Source organism: Gymnogyps californianus, chromosome 8 (assembly GCF_018139145.2).
Source record: "Gymnogyps californianus isolate 813 chromosome 8, ASM1813914v2, whole genome shotgun sequence".
Classification (NCBI taxonomy): domain Eukaryota; kingdom Metazoa; phylum Chordata; class Aves; order Accipitriformes; family Cathartidae; genus Gymnogyps; species Gymnogyps californianus.
Window position 1 is genome coordinate 25,571,416 of NC_059478.1, and position 14,591 is coordinate 25,586,006.

The 14,591-nt window shown below is 38.4% G+C and overlaps 1 protein-coding gene across 1 annotated transcript in view; it reads right to left on the minus strand.

Moving 5' to 3' along the window:
• The window catches only part of TESK2 (testis associated actin remodelling kinase 2), an 81,628-nt gene that overhangs the window by 49,391 nt on the left and 17,646 nt on the right, over positions 1 to 14,591 (minus strand). The window contains exon 3 of the mRNA XM_050901340.1: positions 2,626 to 2,747. Coding sequence (XP_050757297.1) covers positions 2,626 to 2,747 — 122 coding nt within the window. The remainder of the gene's footprint in view (positions 1 to 2,625; positions 2,748 to 14,591) is intronic.

Here is a 14,591-nt window from a genome sequence, read left to right on the forward strand (position 1 = left end):
TGTTTCAGCAGGAACATGTTGTTGTAGAACACTTTCCTAGTGACCTCTCAGCAATACTACTCCAGCTGCTCTTACTGTTTTCACCTCTCACCACTTTACTATAAAAGCAAATTATTATTAAATATTATTTTTACTGTGTTTCTAAAGTGGGAAATACGTCCTAAACTAATTTTTACAACACTAGTAGAAGCACCAATGATTTACAGGTTTCTGAAACATAAATATAGATGTTTGCATGCATGTGTGTGTATATATAGACACATAGGCAGGTAACATTTAAAAAGGGCAAAATCTTCTCCCAGATATAAAGGGACTGGAAACACTGCAGTAAGTGATTTTAAACCAAGAATAAAATGACACATAACTAACACACAAAACCACCAAGTTACTGCTACAGAAAGAAAAATAACAGTTTTTACTGTGTATTATTATTCAGTAAAAGAATAAACTAAAACTAAATACAGTTTTTTCATTTGTATTTTCTGTAGGAATGTCCTTGCTCCCTGCAGCACGGGTACTTACCTAATACATAAGAAAAGGGCAATATTTTTTACCAGTGAACCAACTCTCTTTGAAGAAGCCTCAAATCAAGCAATTCATAAAGCAAGTGTAGTTTATTCTCCAAAACAAATATGCAAAGATAAACTGTTTCTATTTAACTCATTTATTTCTTATGTATTCACTCATAACTGCTCAGTTGAGCACACAGAAAAAAAGATTTCTCTATCAATTCTGTGTAATAACTGGGAGACCAAATGGAATTTCTTTTCTGCTTCATGCATAAATCAATACATTATTGTCCTCTCTTCAGGACTATCTGTGCAACACCACTGACTTCAAATTATTCATAGGCTCTAAGGCCAGAGGGGACCGGTGTATCATCGATATGATCTCTTAGACATCATAAGACATTTAAATTTCAGCAATTACTCAGAACTAAGCACAGTAACTTTTGTTCTCAGCAACACCTCTGTAACTCCATTCAAGGTGGGGCAAGGTTACATTAAGCTGCAACTGAATGCTTTTTGCCTGTCAAACTATTCCTTTCCTACTTTCCCTTACCTCAGCCCAAATTACTTTATTTTGAACAGAGTCGTAAAGCTAGATGTTTTTTAAAATAAGATTTACAAACCACACAAAGTTGATAAAGAAACCAATGAAGTGTACTGACTTCATGATTCTGACAATGCCAATCCTATGAAGTTACTCTTTCCACAAACCTTACTAAAAAAGCAGCTGTATCAGTCCCCAGGATCATACACTGCTTATCTAAGGATTCTGAGGGAAAGGAAGTGGTGGATAGATATAAGAAACAATTAATGATCCTGAAACCTAAAAAGGCAGATATCTGGCATCATTAAAACAAACAAACAAACAAAACAAAACAACAAACAAACAGAAGAGCCAGAGGAGTTGCTGGGAACTCACCTCACCTTGGATCAGAGAAAACAGACTAAGAATTCTAATTACGGACAGATTACTACAACACTTGAATAAATATACTGTGATAAAACCAATACAGTTTACTATGAGTAAAAATTCCTAAGTTCACAGGTTTTGGGGGTTTTAAGAAAAAAATAATAGAAAATAGGCATGAATTAATGAAATGCTCCCTACAGATAGTCCAAATGCTTCTGATATGTCTCCTCATAAATACCAAAGGAAACGAACAAGATAATATTGTTACCCATCAGTTGATGAAGACTGAGCCAGGATTTCAAGGATCAGAGAAGTTGGTTATAAAGGATTTTAGGAATCAGTACTATGTCTGTACTATTTAACAGTTTGGTGAAGAAGAGGAAATTAAGTTGCTTAAAGTTCACTGTGTCTCCAAAACTCTTCAGAAAGAGCTATACTGCCTGAGACTATCAAAATGGATCCCAGCTGTGCAACAGCAGTTTAGGAGAATCAGCTATTTGGTGCACTGTCATCACACCTTTAAACTTCTTAATGTTATGGCTTCAGCTAATTATGTTAATTGCTTGTCACATCATCATAAAAGAGTAACCAAGGCTGAAAAGATTCAAGGAATAACAAGATACACATTGAAACATTTTGGATTTGCATCCAGTAATCTATTGCAAAATAAGAACTACCTTTTTCCTTTCAAGAGCAGATAAATCAGATTAGTTCAACTCTAGCTTCTTTTCTTCAGTCCCTCTTATCCCACCTTACAATACTGCAATAAGAAAATGCTAAAAACTAGAAAACAGACCTAAAAATATGAGGAAGCTATGGCACTTTGCATTGTTAATCTGCAAGATCAGTAACCATAGATTATTTGAATGGTGTTACATTTGCAATAATTTAAATTCATGAAGAGAAGCCAAATTTCACTCTTCATATCATTTTACTGATTCATAAGATATTTATAATGTGAAAACTTGTTTTTCTCTGAAATAAGTTACTCATTACTGGTAAACTCCAGATACCAAAATCATGTGGATTTTCAATTTGCTCAAGTCTTTTCTTCCTCCTCCCCTTCTTCCATTAAATTAAAAGCTGATCCTAACACATTCACAACAGATACAACTATAATAAAAAATAAATAAATAAAAATTGGAAACAGGAAAGGTCTACTACAGACAACCTATCTCTATACAATTCCAAAAAAAGCCAGTATACCTTAAGATGTTTGGATGTGAGAGTCTATTCATAAGTTGAACCTCTTTCAGCATGTTTGCTCTGTTGCTGTTCAGTGTGTTCATCTTCAAAGCCATTACTTGGTCTGAAGTTCTGTGCCTTACCTATAGGATACAAGCAAAAAATGGTAAGGATACGAAATGCAAGACTGAAAAACCAGCAATGTTGTAGTACAACTTAGAGATCCTTCATGACAAACGACTTGATCTACAGTCTGATTTCTGTAGTCTTTATCACACAGATGACCTTCTGTAAGCATACTATCCAAATGTGAAAAGGTATTTTGCTCTTCTCTTGCAACTCGTGATGACAGAAAGCTTAAGAAGTTGAAAAAGAATATGATCAGCTTCTTAGTACAAGTGAAGGAAGCCACATTTGTCCAAGGAGAGAAAGTTTCCTACTCTAAGACCTATGAAACTCACCTTCATTCCACCCATATCCCTCCTCTTCTCCCACTGCAGTGGTTGGTGTCATTGTTCCACAGAACGTGTTATGAGAGGACCTGCTAGTTACAGCTACAGGGCAGATTTCAGAGGTATTCAATGTTTACTTCTGAATGAAGACCACAAACCAGATTATACATTCAGTGGACAGAAAGCATTCATAGCAACCCCTGCTGCAAAGCAGAGAGGTTACTGGACATGGTACCACCTAGCCTAGGATGTTAGTAGTGGCTGCAGAGTGTCAGCATAGGAAGATTTCTCTAGCAACCGTGCAGAACCAGCACACCATTCAGAGTTACCTTCCCCAGTCAGAAATGCATGGCTGTGGCCATTTCTAACTTGATACTCTCAAACTAGCCTATTTGTCATCAGCAAGCAGACCAATGTTATGTAGATGTGTGCTACTATCAGGAGTTGCCACGATAGTGCAAGACTTGCCAAGCCTTAGAATTTCCTTGCAGCTGAGCATTTCCACATGCCTATCAGTAGTATTCATGGAAATTGTGTTCCCATTATTTTCTTCCTACATCAGTACCTGCAGCTCATAAACAGAAAATGGGTACTTCTTAAAGCACTGAACTACCACAATGGCAAATTCATTCAAGTTTATGGAGATTAGAAAAAGTTTAGAAAAGTCTGAATGCAAGAATTTAAGACTGTCATCAGCTTTCTAATTTAAAACAGAAATGTACATTATGATATAGATACATACAAACTACCTATATTTTAAACAATGGCAGCCTGCCTCCTTTTTATTCCAGGAGACTCTGCTCATCTTTTCCAACAAAAGGCTTCTTTAGCTGTGATACGTGAGTTACAGAAAGAACGGCTCAACTCATGATAAGCAGACGCAAGAAGAAAGCTGGGTATGTTTTTTGGATGCGAGGCTCACTAGTAGGTCTGAGGCAGCAAGTGACACCCATTTTCAAGCTTTATTTGCACACCATATCTTCAAGAACAAGGGGCATATTTCAGCTAAACATTCTCACCTAGACACAAAGCACCATGAATTCAGCACAGGGATGTACTGGGAGGAAAGGGTGTCATGTTTCAGATGTGTGCTGGCTTAATGCTTCCGAGTTGCCTATTCCAGTCCTAGGTCCTAGTTTGAAGTACAGGTTAGCACTGGAAACATCGCAGTTAAGTGCAACATCGAGGGACTGAGTGACTAGAAAAATAGCCCACAGATGCTGCTTCTCCTGCTTCCCCCCATGCCCATGCGCTCCTCAGATGCCTCACCCACAGTCACCCAGTAATCCCAGTGCAAGAAGGATCAGAGAAATGAGGTGGAGAAGGATATAGAAACCAGCACTGAGAGCAAGTTCATAAGCATGGGACTCCTCCTTTCAGTGGCAATACTGGCTTTAAAATAAAACTCGTCAAACTACAGCTTTAGTGCATTATAACAAGATAATCTAGAATCCTTCTGCACACAACCTGTCTTGCCTGTTTGGCATGCTTATTGGTTTTAAGCAGGATGATTGCATGTTAAGTTGATGAGGTTTATTGTTACTTGTCAGGTTTCTTGTGCCTATTGTATGCTTTCATTAATTTTTAATTTACACAGCTTTTGCATACCCAGCCAACTTGAACAAACAAGCTTAGCTGGAGAGGTCAATGTCTATATACAGACATTTAAAACATACATTTTAGTTATACATTAGTTTTATTAGCAGTAATGCTTTGGCTGAGGAACAAAAAATTTTTAAAATGTTTTCATAGACTTAAGAAAGGAAGATTTGTTCTAACAATGCAAATTTAAATTAAGAAAAAATGACAATTAAAAGCTTTGAATCTATACACAGCAGCTAAATCAGCACACTTCCTCTGGGAGGAGGGTTAGGAATCTTGGATGTTGTGGTGGAGTAATTTGGGGTTTGCAGGGAATAGGAAAGAACTTGAAGGAACTTAACTCCTACAGGCAGAGAGATGCTCTCAGTACAACTTCCTCAGAAATCAGATTTCCACTAACACAGAAGCTTCAAGGTCTGCCAACAGGGAGTGAATACAGGTAGAAGGTGAGCAGGAACTCAGATGGAGCGTGGTCTTAAACAGTATTTGCCTTCTCCTTAACTCTGCTAGCTACCTCTTAATTTCCTGCCCATTTCTATAATTCACTCAGTTCTGTGCCAAAATTTCAAGTCCTTTTGCCTCAACTCTGAGGTAAAAGTAGAATCTATTATAGGACCTTCTTCCTTGTTCTTTGCCTTTTCCTTGTTCTGACTGCTCTTCTTGAGCTAGGGAAACCTCAGAAAAGAGGGTGGGCAAGTTTTGGGGGCACTGTGTCCTGCATGCTTCCTGGATTTTCAGGTCTGATACGCAAGAGGAAGTGGTTAGCAACTGCTTCTCAAAGGCCTGACTGTCCACAGTACTAACTCCACATCCAGAGAAAACTGAACCGCTTTTGCAAAGACAAAATTTTTCATCCTCCATTTCAGAAGGATATTCTGCAATCTCTTCAGTCTTGACAGACCGAACAAGGTTCTGTGGTGAGGTCTGGAGGTTCTTCGTTCGTTTGTTTTATAAAATCATTTTCCCCATGCTTGGAAATAGCTCAGACTTCTAGCATATATAGCATGTTCTGTCCATATAACTGGTCTCTAAACAGCACCCAACACTGCACTATGCTTTGTTTCACTTAAAGGAACACTGTAAGGTAATGCCAGCAATTTTATTTGAACTTCCGTATGCTGTTCTGATGTTGGAGGATGTACTCCTGCCGAATCTGATAGAACAGCAAATTACCTAATCAAACCAAAGGAGAGGTGGGAAAACAGGGACTCCTCCTCTCTTGCTAGCGACCCTTTAAGCAAGGAGGAAGAAGCAGAACTGGAGGTGGGAGGGCATCTTCTCAAGCAGACAATACCCAATATTAGGAATAAAATCAAATACCAGTTTATATATTATGGAACACAATGCTAATCACTTGGAATATACATAAGGCTAATTGTGTTCTCGCCTCTGAAGCACTGCTGGCAAAACAGTATTTCCGTAGGAAGAATGGACTGCCAACAGGGAACAGACAGGTCCTATCTTTAAGGTCTTGGTCAAGCTCTCATCATCTACATAGAAGGAGCTATCAGTTACACTACCCTCTGCGCCTACTTACCTGTGACTCATACCCTAGAAAAAATTTGGGTCTATTTTGGCATCCCTTGCCAAAACCCTGCCAAACTGTTTAGTTTTAATCCTTCATCTCCTTTCAGGCCACCTCTGTGCAATGAAAGCATGGAAGTGATGTTTCAACCACCTGACCGCTCCAGAAGGAAAACTAGTAAATATTTTGGAAATATTGCTGATCCAATTTAACATTTGTTTACAAGGCAGTTTGCCTCAGGCATATGCCTGTATACTCAACATAAACAGGGATTCACTCATGCAATTCAAACCTTTCACTGATGTAACTTGCAGATTGCTGTAAAGCTTTTAAAGCTGTTGACATTATTATTAATTAGGGTTCCTCGCATATCGGAGCAAGTAACCTTTCAGCGATGTCTGGATGATCATGTCTCTGCTTAGAAATATTCTGACAATCCTACAGCTGCTTTCCCATGCTGCTTTGCACAAGCTTCTGACTTCTCAGTCTGCTTACCTATGTGTCTCCATCTCCGAGGTCACAGTAACCAGATATTGCCTCCCTGTTTTATTGCTGGCAGGCAGTTAAACTGTCCCTGTGCACTCTGATTCTTCTAGGATCAAAGTACTTTGCAAGTACTTTGACCTGGCTGTGGCTAGCTGCATGGCCTGCCTGCTCACTGTGTCTCCAAACCATGTTCTGATCCTGGACCTTACCCCTTCCTTTAGAAGAAAGTGAGAAGTAGAGGAAGTCAGGGATCCAGGTACAGAAATAGTAATATATTTGAAGGAAATCTCATAAGAGTGATTGAGCGGGGCTCACATTCAAAAGAACTAGTCGCTGTATAAATGCTGTACTGAGTTCACACGAGGGGTATACTGCAAAAATTGGTGGTTTTAATTTTCAGCTTGCTCCGTAGCTACAAAGTTCTTTATTATTAAAAACACCCTAAATATAATTTAGATAATTATTTATTAAGTCATACAGATATATCAGGGCTTTCTGAAAATCCAGACATGCATATTACTTCCAGTTTTTGCCTGGACTGAAGGAGAGGAGCATTTAAGCAATAGCTGAAATCTAGCCTGATTTCATCTTTCACAAGGCCTTTTTGATCTGTATTAACTGTACCTTTCCAGGTGGCCTTGGAATAAGCATCTGAAGAACATTTCCTAATATTGATGTTATAAATCTGCCAATACAGCTTTCAGCTTTGCCCCTAGTTTTTCACTGGATTTTCATTATTTTCCAAATAATCATTATATAGCTGAAAGTATTTTGTCATTATTCTCTTCCAAAAATGCATTTAATTGCTTTCCAGTTTTTCCTTACCTTGCCCTGTTCTGGTATCCAGCCTCACTGCTTAATTACACTTACAGATCTTTACTTACACAGCCTACTACATAAAATCATGTTCCCCCTCTAGCTCTAGCACCCACACCAATTCTTTCTTCATTCTTTTACACACCTCAGTCTTCATCTGGCCATTTCACCTTCACCTTTCCTGCCATGTGTCCAAAGTACCATTTTAAAAGGAGCCCTCTGGAGTCCAAGTATATGACCTTCCCTGAGATTGCTTCCTGTTTCTGAGCTCACTGTATTATCCACAAAAATGCTGCACATATTATTTTTACTTACAGTGGCTCACCAACCTTACACTCAACAATTCAAACACTTCCTCTGCATTCAGCCTGCAGCCTTCATGTTAGTGACATATACAGCAAAGGTCAAACAGCTTTTTAGTTATCTGTGCCACCTTCTATCAATCTCTTTTGTGTAACAGTCTGTGTCTTCATCTGATTTGCAACTATTCTCCTCTCGTGATGACAAGAGATTAAAACATTACCTTAGTTACCTTTCTAGGCTATTTGCACTATGCTATATAATATAACTTTGATTGACTGAGTCCACAATAAAGTGAGACACATGAGATGATAAAAATAATTAAAAAGAAAAGACTGCATCATAGGACTCCCTACTAAATGACAGGGAAACAGTCCTGAAGTAGATCAGCATTTGGCTCTGTTGCAAAACCTCTCTCAAAAACAGCCTACTTCCTTGCTGTGACAGCAGAAGGAATCTTAAAAAAAAAAGTTAGGGTCAGGTGCATTTTATTCAAGTCTCACAGTCAAGCCATCAAGTCATCACGCTCATATGGACATATATTCATGCCTCGAGGATGAATGTATTAAAAGAATGTCTAAACTCTATGTTTGATTGAAGAAAGCTCAATTTAATTGAGAAGACAAACCTGTTCTTCAGTTCAGATCACACTGTTTGTAAAACTGGAATCTCAAATGTTTTTCTAAACACTGAAATGTACCCACAGTCAGATACACATATTCATAGTAGTGACACCTGTATCAAGTCAAAAATCTCATGTCACTAGGAAAATTTGCAGTGACAAATAGAAGCTTAAAGAAATACATCAGTCCAGATAATATTAAGCTGCAATGTTGATGCTATGGAGTCAGAGTGGGTTGTGGTTGTTTTCAGAGTAGTAGTATATAATGTCACTATACTCTAACTTCTTGCAGCAAGAGAGAAACCTGCCAAGTGTAACAAAACTTTGCCAAACAAAACTAGTCAGCATGTGTTACGAGAGCTTTAGCACAGGTTCAGAAGATGTACAGAAACTAGGCACAAAACAAAACCCAAAACCTTTTAAAAGCCTGATAGTAATTGTGACTCCACTAATTTCTATTACTAAAAACAGTTGTGAGAAATACACAGAAAAAGTTGGAGCCTTTACCATTTTCCTTTTAGTACAAAGGCTTGGTATTGGTCAAAGATCCTACTTTGATAACTTTAGTAACTTCTAGCATCACCAATTCAGCAAAGTAACAAGTTCAGTTACTACAGCATATTCCACACCTACAGTCAAACAAGTTCTCCAATTTTTTTGCCAAACTAAAGTGAATTTATAATTAGTGAGACAGCAGTACCATTGATACTTTGTAAATCCATTTGCTTGTGCCAAAAAAACCCCAATTTTTCTTTTGTATTTTGTTTTTCTTCATTGCCCACTGATGTAGAACCAGGGCCCAAAATACAGCATTCATTTATTTTAAACAAACCATTTATTGATAGGAATCTGTGCATATCTCTCTGCCGTTAACTTGATCTCAATCAAATCATAAAGGCAAAAAGAGACTACAGTCTTATTTTGAGAGAAAGCACAGATTAATCAGAGGACTATTGTTCCACAGTTTGAGATGAGATATAAACAGGCACAGCCTGGGTGGGGAAGTTGACTGATTTTGTAGCCAGTTCAGCAGAATGTAACCATATATATTTCCCTTTGCAATCCAGGAGAAGGAACATGGACCCACCTCTTAAGAGCTAGGCAAGAAAATGCAGAAGAGCATTGTTATACCACAACCTCAGTACGTTGCTCAACTGTGTACTTTATACTTGAGTCTAATGTCATAGTCAGGAAAGAAAAAGAAATATTGAGTTTGAAGTACAGAACTGGGAGCTTATTCTTCATTTTTAATGTTAGCTATCATCATAAGCTATCATCAGCTCATTGAACAGCCCGGGGCATGCTACTTCACTTACTTTCATTCCCTCTTTAACTGTATCTATAAAATGGAGGTGATATTGCTATCTAACTGCCAGGGAAACTGGAAGTTTGACATCTGCAAATGACTATTGTAACATCCAAAGATAATACATGATCAGATACTGTATCTATGTCCTTATTTTCCTATTTAATTTTTAATACTTATGGTTAAATATTTGTCATGTTACTATGGGTTTATCCTGTATGAAAGATGATGTTATTTACATAATCTGCAGATGCTTTTGAAGCAAAAAATGCTTCAGGCTGAGTTTTCCTGGCATATAATTGCACCTCCAGTCTTTTACAGTATATTAACAGTTTGGTACCAAGCACGCAGTCCCCTCACTGTACCAACAATGTCATCATTGCTATTCAAACACATTTGTTGGGTTTGTTTTCAAAATCTGTATGGGAACCTTGAGAGAGAGAGTTTTATTTTGGGCAGAAATAATTTCCTTACATTTCCTTTATAAATCTTTCAAATAAACATTACCATGCATAAGTAAGGAAGTCAATCTCACATTTCAGAACAGAGCCTGCTGGCATACAACTATTGCTACTATAATCACAGCACTAGGACTTGACCACAACCACAAATAAGATGAGAGCAGGCAGTATGAAGGAGCTACATTTTGCTTACTTGAGGATACTTAAGTTTTTATAAATCGCTACATTTAATAACTTTCAGGCTATAGCCAAAAAGAAAAGTTCTAAGTAGTTTCATGTTATTTAAGCCTTTATGGAACTGCTCTTCTTGAGAATTAAGTTCTCCTAGCAAAAAGTAGCTAATTAAGTATACCATGCAATTTCTTATGTGTCTCATTGTTGTCAGTAAGGGCTAGGAAGCACAGGAATTGGATCTGCAGGACTTAACTGCAGGCAGCTGATGTGAAAGTTTACAAACTTTCATTAATGACTCAATGTTAGACATATTGTCAGCTATGGATTAGTTAGCAAAGCAATGCTGTCTCAGTATCAATTACTCCAGCAGATGTTTCATAGCTCTATCCTCTCCTCAACCCCTCATCCAAGAAGACCATCGAACAGAAGGCCTCACCCATGCAGAGCAGTGCCTGCTGCTGCTGCCCAGCACGAAGGGCCACGCACCCGCCCCGAAGCGCTCTCAGGCTGTGACAAGCACAGCGAGACCGGGTCAGCAGCCGTGGCGACTCCCAGGCACAGGAAGCTCACACAGACAGGAGAAGGCAGTCCCTATAATTTGGATAGGGCCTCAGCAGCTACTGGGAATGGGATGTTTTGGACGACTTGCATACTACAGAATTCCCAACAACTGGAGCAGTACAGACCAACAGAAGCCCTAACGTAAGGTTTTGGAGTTCCTTTCTCTAATCATTACCAATGGCTTTAAGGGGCTATGAGGAAGCGTTCCCTATGGATCTGAGACTGTAAACAACATCTCTTTTCTGCTACTGCCATCAATAATAATTTGCACTTCTCATTTTTAGATTTCATGGTAGTCAGTAACACATGCATGTGTATTACCATCACACACATTCTCCAGACACAGGCAGTGAAATCCATCACTGAAATATACTTAACTTTCCCGCCCCTCCCAATGACCAGCGCATCACAATGATCTTAAGTGATGCACTCTTGTTCTCTAGGTGCAGTCGTGTTAATACTGGACATATGCCAGCACAGTTATTTGAAGAACAGTAAATCAGCACCTGTCTCTCAGTATCAGCTATGAATGAGCTTACACAAATGTGCGTGTTTGCCAGCTGGCAAAATGCAGAAAATCCCCGAGCTGCCAACCCAGCACATCTCCATCCAGAACAGAAAACTAAACAGATCATTTAACTGTGCTTGAGAAATTATTACGGAAAACAGGACAAAAAGCACACAAGCATTTCTGTGCCAAGGGAATCTTGCCACCTGCTTTGCCCCTGGGAAACTGCACAATGATACTCAGATTGGCACAACTTTTCTTCCTGAAGAAAATCAAAGGCCCAAAGGACTCTGAACTACATAAGTCACTATACTAAACACAAAATCCAACCAGGGGGTTATCTCTTATTGCAAGGTCCCACTTGTTACAGTATCAGAGTGCCTTTCTTATTGTTGACAGAATTTGTGAGCATTCTCTCTAGTTGTGAGGACAAAGACTTAACTCAGACACTCAACATATCAGCTGCACAACAAGAGTGAGAAGAGGCCAAGTTTCCAAACAGGTGATAAGTACATTTCAAAATGGACAACTTTACATTAATTTACATTCAGTTTTTGACTGAGTATTCTTTTAGCATCGAGTTTATTTCAGTGATTTTTGTTCTGGCTTTTTACTAAAGAAACAAATCCTTCATTTTCAGACTATAATGATAGTTCTGCCATATTTTCCAAAGATTTCTTTCTTCAGCAGAGAAGCTGGCTGACCAAACCAGAGAAAGTGAAACGTAGTGTAAGCAAAACTCTCTTTCCCCTGTTTTTTAATTTGCTTCACTCAGTATAGTTTTAGACTTTACTTGTAGTGATGCCAAGTGTAGGAAAAAGTACTACAGAAATATGATTTTGAAAATTTTCTTAAAATTTTTCAACACCGCTACAAAAGGCAAGGCTTTCATGAGATCTGCTACCTGGTGACAGCTTCTGAGTCACTCCCAGTGTTTCCTCAGCTGATGTTATAAGGTGATTATAACATGCATATCTCAAGACTTGTAGCCAGAAAATAAATAAATAAAAATCAGGACTTATTTCAGATAACAACTGTGAACTAGCCCTCCATTCTACTTTGTATTTCAAAGCATTCTCAATTCTGTTAAATGTAAGAGTGCCCTGCAAGTCAGACAGGTAATTCTCATTTTTAATGATACTCACACATGAGTGGGGATGAAGCGAGTATTTTGCCCTGATTGTGCAATCCATAAAGAATAACGCAGATGAGGTTTTTAATTCCTACATTAATGATCCATTGGAGTAAGGGCTATTTATTACTACTTCTCCCCACAGCCTATGCCCTATAAAAGCAGTGGCTAATTAAGTGACAAGGACTAGGATGACAGCGACTTGGCACCTCAATAACCAAAAAATCATTAGCAAGAGGAAGACAACTGTCTGTTTTAGTGGTTACCATACAAATCATCTTAGCAGTCGGTAGAAGGGTTCCAAAAGGCTGGTACTTCTCACATCAGTGTGAGACAAACCAAACTTAAAAGACTTCTACTTTGACTAAGAAAGCACCAGCATCCTCAGGATTTATGCCTCATCTCAGTTCCAGAATGGTGCTTCTTCCTACTCCTGACAAGTATCAGAGTAGAAAGAGACTGATTAGAACCACCTAGCTGATATAACTCAAGAGATTGAAATGAAGTTCCAAAGCTATTCTAGCCTTCTTGGCAAGTTTATATAATACAGAGTGACTGTATTCCCAAGCAAACAATTAGTGGCGTGCTTTAACACTGTAACTTCACATAAGAGACCTTAAGCCTCAAATACCTTACTTCTGTCATCTTGAGCGAGGTGAAAGAGTTTCCTCTGCTAGTCAAAAGGGGAAGATTTTCAGCTTAAAACTGAACCCCACTGAAATAAGAAATGAGACCAGAAGGCATGTGTGGACAAGATTTGCTGTCTGTCTTTCTAACAGGCATCACATCACACAGGGATGGTAGTGACAACTGCAATGGCTCTATCCCATTGCGACAGAATGAATGAAGAAATTTAGAAGAGGAACAACGTACCACACCTGGGTGAGGGAAGACACACACTGCTCAAATGAGTATCACTTCTCAGTCACAAGGTATATTCCCCACGCCTACAAGATCAAATATTAGATCTGCGTAACCAATACGTGGAATAATCCACTTACTCATTCCCTTCTCATTTTCCAACCTACAAGGACTTCTTCTGCCACTATATGTCACAAGCAGAGCCTGAAGTATCTCATTTCGCCTGATATAGCAACACCAATCTCAAGGAGAAAAAATCCAAACACTTCAGTTAAAAAAAAAAAAATATCCAATTGTCTAGACCATTAGTTTCCAAAGTAGGTGGCCTTAAACTGTTGGTAGCTCTAAGTTTCTCAACGTCTTGCCAAGCTTAATCAAGAACTTTCTTAAAAAACAGGATGGCTACAAATATCACCAATGAACCAACAGGAGAGAGAAGACAACTTCTGGTTAGTGAGGCTGTTCCCACAGCCATTTAATTTTTAAAAATCAGAGCAATTCTTATTAGAACTTCTAGCCATTTGGCCTTATTATGCCTTTTTTTCACTACACTGCAGAGTATCTTCAAACAACTGTTTTCTCATTGTAAGACTGTTTATGCACTGTAGTGACATAATTTTTTATACACCAAACACGTTAAGACTCAAGTCATTCACTGAATCACTTTTCTAGTTATTAAACCAATTTTTATTGTTTATTTTTCCCCATGTGTTGACACCAAGTGTTACAGTTCTCCAGCTTTAGAAAAGTCAAATATCCAATGTTGAAAAAGTACTTAATACATACAACTGGACAGTTTCCTACAAGTACTTCACAGGGTAACTAAAATAAAATACCTTTTAAGCCTATCAAATAGTCCCACAAATATCAAGGATACTGTGTGATCTCACCTCTAACATTTTACAAAGTTTTTGAACACCACCTACTTTTGTTCAGGCCCCTGATCAGGCTGCTAATTCCAGAGGCAAAGAGGATCCCTTCCGAGTGCAAACTTTACACTAAATGTTCAAAACAACACATTAGAAAATGAGAGAACTTTGAAACAGAAGCAGTAAGGACAAAGAAAAAGCATGAGATAGATTTGAGGTTTCCTGTGAATTTCATATTATCAGCTGACTTCTACTTCAGTGCTGCTTTCAGATTATTTTTAACCTGAATACCAGAAATACTTCCTTGTGAGT